The 6,782-nt window shown below is 38.9% G+C and overlaps 1 protein-coding gene across 6 annotated transcripts; it reads left to right on the forward strand.

Annotated features, from left to right (window-relative positions):
- The first annotated feature begins 491 nt into the window (after nucleotides 1–491).
- Nucleotides 492–6,433, forward strand: LOC106579686 (patched domain-containing protein 3). Of its 6 annotated transcripts, none has more exons than XR_014381711.1 (5): nucleotides 492–1,364; nucleotides 2,611–2,738; nucleotides 3,056–3,201; nucleotides 3,443–5,691; nucleotides 5,746–6,433. XR_014381711.1 is itself a non-coding variant. In XM_045702787.2 (4 exons), exons 1-4 carry the CDS (start codon nucleotides 675–677, stop codon nucleotides 5,059–5,061), a joined length of 2,583 nt encoding a protein of 860 aa, XP_045558743.1. In that variant the 5' UTR covers nucleotides 492–674; the 3' UTR covers nucleotides 5,062–6,433. The 6 variants fall into 6 exon arrangements, 1 of the variants encoding a protein (XP_045558743.1); XR_014381712.1 differs by having other exon boundaries at nucleotides 3,443–5,637; nucleotides 5,705–6,433; XR_014381713.1 differs by having other exon boundaries at nucleotides 3,443–5,623; nucleotides 5,705–6,433.
- Nucleotides 6,434–6,782: the final 349 nt, after the last annotated feature.

Raw genomic sequence — 6,782 nt, forward strand, 5'->3', positions numbered from 1 at the left:
GAAGGAGAGTTGTATGGCATTGAAGCTTGTCTGGAGGTTAGTTAACAGTGTCAAAAGAAGGGCCAGAAGTATACAGAATGGTGTCGTCTGCGTAGAGGTGGATCAGAGACTCAGGTACGGGGAGTAGAACATTTAATATGGAACAGACATCAAACAAGACAGAGAACCTTCAGAACCGGGTATGCAAAGACAAACAAACATTAATCCTGAGCGGGGAACAGAGCTTGGGAACAGACAGATATAGTGGCGGTAATGACACAGGTGATTGAGTCCAGGTGATTCCAATAATACGCTGATGCGCGTGACGGGGGGAAGGCAGGTGTGTGTACTGATGGTGGCAGGAGTGCTTAATGCTGGGGGAGCCTGGCACCTTCGAGCACCAGGGAGGGGGAGCGGGAGCAGGCGTGACACCTAGTGATGTTATCACAACACAAACAGATAAACCACCTTATTTGTTAATATGTAACCATTTATTGCCCTGACGCAGTCATGGTTGTGATAGGATCAGAGATGCATCCAGGGCTGGCAGAGCTATTGCTGAGGAAAACTCTTCACAGGAAGCTTATCATGTTACCATGTTCAGAGGAAGTATAGCTTATGACTGTAACGTCAACAGATCAAATTCAAGGCGAGTTCTTTTTTCTAATACCACAAGTTGAAAAGGAGAATAGAAAATGGCTGGGTGCAACACAGACTGCGTTGAGAAACCAATAGCTAGAGGATTTGAAATACTTGGGCGTTTTGTTGGTAGACACCACTGGTGGTTTTTTATTCTTCCCATGTTCATTTCTGCGGGTCTTGGCGGAGGATTTTACTTCCTTGCGGACAGAGAAGCAAACGGCATTGAAGAGATGTTTACACCTCTGGATGGACCAGCGAAAGACGAACGACAAGTAGTTAAAGAATACTTTCCACAGAATGATAGCGACTTCTCTCGTTTGCGGCTCTATACTGAAGGGACCTTTGCATCTCTCATAATTGTTACGCCTACAGCAAATATCCTCACAAATCCTGCTTTCACAAAAATTGTTGCTATGGACAGGGAAGTGAAAGCCATTGAAGTAGGAACATTTAATTTCTCAAGCCTTTGTGTTAAGAAAGGTGACGTGTGCGTGTCAAATTCAATCTTTGATATTGTAAAAACTCCCAATGTTACCACGACAACTATTGATTACCCATATCATGACAACATTTTCATCGCATCTGAAATTGGTGGTGTGAAACTGAAAACTGGATCAACTGAAATTGAAAGCGCAAAGGCAATTCGACTTTTTTACTTCTTAAAAGAAGACAACCAGACTGTAAATACGATGTGGCTGCAGAAGTTTATAGAGACTGCGTCGATGATGCAAAAAGAAGAAGGCGTGAGTACATCGTTTTAGAGATGAAACATATAACATGTTTTTTTTATCAACTTGTTTATGATGGGTGTCTCATATCTCATATCAAATCAAATCAAATGTATTTATATAGCCCTTCTTACATCAGCTGATGTCACAAAGTGCTGTACAGAAACCCAGCCTAAAACCCCAAACAGCAAGCAATGCAGGTGTAGAAGCACGGTGGCTAGGAAAAACTCCCTAGAAAGGCCAAAACCTAGGAAGAAACGTAGAGAGGAACCAGGCTATGAGGGGTGGCCAGTCCTCTTCTGGCTGTGCCGGGTGGAGATTATAACAGCACATGGCCTAGATGTTCAAATGTTCATAAATGACCAGCATGGTCAAATAATAATAATCATAGTAGTTGTCGAGGGTGCAACAAGTCAGTAACACAAGAGTAAGTGTCAATTGGCTTTTTCATAGCCGATCTTTGAGAGTATCTCTACCGCTCCTGCTGTCTCTAGAGAGTTGAAAACAGCAGGTCTGGGACAGGTAGCACGTCCGGTGAATAGGTCAGGGTTCCAGCAGGTCTGGGACAACAGGTCTGGGACAGGTAGCACGTCCGGTGAACAGGTCAGGGTTCCATAGCTGCAGGCAGAACAGTTGGAACTGGAGCAGCCCTCACTAGCTTTAAGCACCAGCTGTCAGAGCAGCTCACAGATCACTGCACCTGTACATAGCCCATCTGTAAACAGCCCATCTACCTATCTCATCCCCATACTGTATTTATTTATTTATCTTGCTCCTTTGCACCCCAGTATCTCTACTTGCACATTCATCTTCTGCACATCTACCATTCCAGTGTTTAATTTCTATATTGTAATTTCTTCGCCACCATGGCCTATTTATTGCCTTAACTCCCTTATCTCACCTCATTTCCACTCACTGTATATAGACTTTTTGTTTTCTTTTGTTCTACTGTATTATTGACTGTATGTTTGTTTATTCCATGTCTATCTCTGTGTTGTTGTATGTGTCGAATTGCTATGCTTTATCTTGGCCAGGTTGCAGTTGTAAATGAGAACTTGTTCTCAACTAGCCTACCTGGTTAAATAAAGGTGAAACAAATTAAATGTGTAGGCCTACAGCCTAATTGATCAAACTGCACATTTAAGCTCCATTTAGAAAACCATGTAATGTCATGATAATTGGATTATTCAAACATCTTGAGTTGTTTTACTAATGTTACCTGGATATGTTCTTGTATCTATATTCTTATTTGTCTTTGCAGATGACCGTATCTTATTTTACATCAATATCAAGGGATGAAGAGTTTGAGAAGAGCTCTGACTCAATCATTCCTCTCTTCTCATTGACCTATGCCCTGGCCATCACTTTTTCAATCACCTCTTGTATAAGGTATCTGTTATGATTTCAATAAATATAGGACAATGAATATAGGACAGCTTGATAGAAAATCTTAATGACAGTGTTGACTGTAAAAAAAACAAAAAGCTAGATTTGGGGCTAAATTCAAATCAAATCCACATTGTGACCCACAATACTTTTTAAAAGACATATCAGAAAGGACTATAACAAACATTTTATGATAAACTCATTCTCAGCATTTACATTTTAGTCATTTAGCAGACACTGCATTACTCTTTTTAAGGCATATCAGAGAGCACTACTTATCAGCCTTTACCCACACTGGGACTAATGTTGTGTTTTTCTAGGTTGGACTGTGTTAGGAACAAGGTGTGGGTGGCGACCTTTGGTGTCCTCTCAGCTGGTATGGCAGTGTTGTCCAGTTTTGGGTTGTTGCTGTACTGTGGGATGCCCTTCGCTATGACTGTGGCAACAGCTCCATTCCTGATTCTGGGTAAGCTTAGAAACTCTCATTATGATACAATTAACCAATGCAATTGACATCCTGTTTTGACCTGATATGAAATTTACTCAGATTGTGATCTTAACAGATGTGATCACAGGAATGAACACGGGTAGAAACTGTTGAGAAGCCTTTTTGTCCTAGACTTGGCACTCCGGTATGTGATCACAGGAATGAACACGGGTAGAAACAAGATCTGACATTTTGTAAAACGTTGCCTTTTTCTCCACAGGAATTGGTGTTGACGACATGTTCATCATGATTTCTTGCTGGCAGCAGACTCAAGTTCATGGCGACGTAGAGGATCGTATGGCAGCTACATACAAAGAGGCAGCTGTTTCTATCACCATCACAACACTAACTGATGCCTTGGCTTTCTATATTGGTCTGTTAACTCCCTTTGGTTCTGTACAGTCCTTTTGTATGTATACTGGCACAGCTGTCCTGTTCTGCTACTTGTACAACATCACCTTCTTTGGTGCATTTCTAGCACTGAATGGAAGACGTGAAAAGAGCAACAGACATTGGCTGACCTGCGTGAAGGTTCCAGAACCAGAGGAGAATTCTGAAAAGTACAATATCTGTTCTGTAGGGGGAGCTTATGATCATGAAACGGGAAAAGAGGAACCAATGCCAATTAACAACTTCTTTAAGACGTACTATGGTCCATTTCTAACAAATAATTGGACCAAGGGGTTTGTGATCCTGCTCTATGCTGTATATTTGGGCTTAAGCATCTATGGTTGCTCCCAAATCAAAGAGGGCATAGACCTTAAAAACCTAGCAGCTGATAGCTCATACGTGGGTAGCTATTATGACAATGAGGATGAATTCTTTTCAGAGTATGGCCCAAATGTTATGGTTGTTGTGACCGATAGTACGTTTAAATATTGGGATGAAAGTGCTCGGAATAGTCTCGACTCCTGCCTTCAAAAGTTTGAAGATCTATCAATGGTTTCTCAAAACAGGACCATATCTTGGCTCAATGGGTATCTTATATTTGGAAAGATGACCAATTTGAATCTAAGTGTGGAAAATACATTCAAAAGTAATTTGTCTGCATTTCTTGAGAGGTCTGATTTCATTCAAGATGTGGATTTTACAGACAACACAATATATGCTTCACGTATGTTCATTCAGACAGTCAATGTCAGTACAGCTGTTGATGAAAAGAACATGTTGAATGAGCTTCGAGAGACAGCTAAGGATTGTCCAGTAAAGTTGGTTGTTTACCACCCTGCTTTCATATACTTTGACCAGTATGCAGTCATTGTTAGTAATACCATCCAAAACATTGTAGTTGCCACTCTTGCCATGCTGGTGATCTCCCTCATGTTGATTCCCAACCCGATATGTTCTCTGTGGGTGACCTTTGCCATTGCCTCTGTCATAGTGGGTGTTGCTGGTTTCATGACATTTTGGGATGTCAATCTAGACTCTGTATCTATGATCAACCTTGTCATCTGCATTGGTTTCTCAGTGGACTTTTCTGCTCACATTTCCTATGCCTTTGTCTCTAGCAATAAGAGAACTGCTAATGAGAAGGCTATAGATGCTGTCTATCACTTGGGGTATCCTATCATACAGGGAGCTGTGTCTACTATCTTAGGAGTGGTGGTGCTGTCTGCAGCTGAGAGCTACATCTTCAGAACCTTCTTTAAGATCATGTTCTTGGTCATTTCGTTTGGGGCCGTCCACGGTATAGTCTTTATCCCCGTTTTTTTGTCTTTCTTTGGAATCTGCGGCGCTAAAGTTGGTGATGAAGAAGATGCAGGTGATAACCCTCAAGATAATACCTATCAATTTAAACGGAAAGGGAATGATATTATTGCTTGTGAAAACAATTTCTGACTGTCCTTAAAACTGCTGGGCTGGGTGGTCATTCATTCTTGAAGCTGCTAAGCACGACCCCCAGCTGCAGCATTTGCACCTGTTTCTACTGATAACTATCAGACATAGAAGCTGCTAGAAAAAAAAGTAAAATAAAGTTAATGATAAAGGACATTATCATAAAGTGTACATTGTAGCTTTGATTGTGGTGTTTTATCCCCTATTGGAAGAAAATATAACACATTGTGTATAAATGCTTACTAAATCTGACTTGCATTTGACAAATGTAATTATTTTTTTAGTTATAGTTGTAATATGTAGGAATCTATAGAATTAGAATGTCTAAGTTATTCTGAAAAGCACACAAACACAGCAGGTTATAGGTTATAGATTACAGGTTATAGATTACAGGTTATAGATTACAGGTTATAGATTATAGATTACAGGTTTTGGTTATAGGTTATAGATTACAGGTTATAGATTACAGGTTATAGATTACAGGTTATAGATTACAGGTTTTGGTTATATGTTATAGATTACAGGTTTTGGTTATAGGTTATAGAATACAGGTTATAGATTACAGGTTATAGATTACAGGTTTTGGTTATATGTTATAGATTACAGGTTTTGGTTATAGGTTATAGAATACAGGTTTTGGTTATAGGTTATAGATTACAGGTTTTGGTTATAGGTTATAGATTACAGGTTATAGATTACAGGTTATAGATTACAGGTTATAGATTACAGGTTATAGATTACAGGTTTTGGTTATATGTTATAGAATACAGGTTTTGGTTATAGGTTATAGATTACAGGTTTTGATTATAGGTTATAGATTACAGGTTATAGATTACAGGTTATAGATTACAGGTTTTGGTTATATGTTATAGATTACAGGTTTTGGTTATAGGTTATAGATTACAGGTTTTGATTATAGGTTATAGATTACAGGTTATAGATTACAGGTTATAGATTACAGGTTTTGATTATAGGCAACACATTCTTTGTTTTTGTTACTGAGTTTGTCATGCATTGCAAAGGTAAAAAAATATATGTGAGATTTCATATTTAATTTGTATTTAGTCATATTGAGTTTCAGTCTATCGAACTGTGTAATAGAGTTTTTCTGTAGTGTCTATTTTGTTTAACAATGTTTATTCATTTGGTTTGTGTTTTTCAACAAGGCATTCGAGTGCCATGTTTATTATTTAACTACATCTATTAATTACATGCAAGTAGACTATGTTGATGATATTAACGGTAGATTAATCCGTATCGCGGAAGTTCAACGTTACAGTGTGATTCAAATTTAAACACTACAAAAGTAATTTTGACTCAAACATTCTAACAGTCTAATAAATATATTTCATATATGCTATTGGAAAAATAATAATGTGGCTATGTTTATGAAGGTCATCAGAGTAATCTTGAAAAAGATTTCAAGGAACACAATAGCTTTTTCATTAGTGTGAGCGGACCAAGTCATTTGGTGTCACTCTAAAGCGGAAAGGTGGAACAAGCGAGTCAGGAGTAGGTTTTCTTGGTTGAACCCAGTTCTCTATTGAGGGATTTCTGACGATACAAACACTCCAACACAACCAATGAGAATCACCCAAGGAACATCATACATCTTCTTCTTTAGATGACACAGGAACACAAGACGATTTTCTTTAAGCTATAACAACAATCACAGGTTCGTCACCGTCTTAATGATTCTTCGTGGATCGCTCCCCTCTCTTGGT

Source organism: Salmo salar, chromosome 19, assembly GCF_965601325.2.
Source record: "Salmo salar chromosome 19, fSalSal1, whole genome shotgun sequence".
NCBI lineage: Eukaryota > Metazoa > Chordata > Actinopteri > Salmoniformes > Salmonidae > Salmo > Salmo salar.

What these genes read in the sequence shown, in the direction of transcription:
- LOC106579686 (XM_045702787.2), top strand. Translation starts at nt 675, where the DNA reads ATGGCTGGGTGCAACACAGACTGCGTTGAGAAACCAATAGCTAGAGGA. An exon ending in TCAATCACCTCTTGTATAAG is followed by an intron (nt 2,739 to 3,055) that starts GTATCTGTTATG and finishes GTGTTTTTCTAG; the next exon opens with GTTGGACTGTGTTAGGAACA. An exon ending in AGCTCCATTCCTGATTCTGG is followed by an intron (nt 3,202 to 3,442) that starts GTAAGCTTAGAA and finishes TTTTCTCCACAG; the next exon opens with GAATTGGTGTTGACGACATG.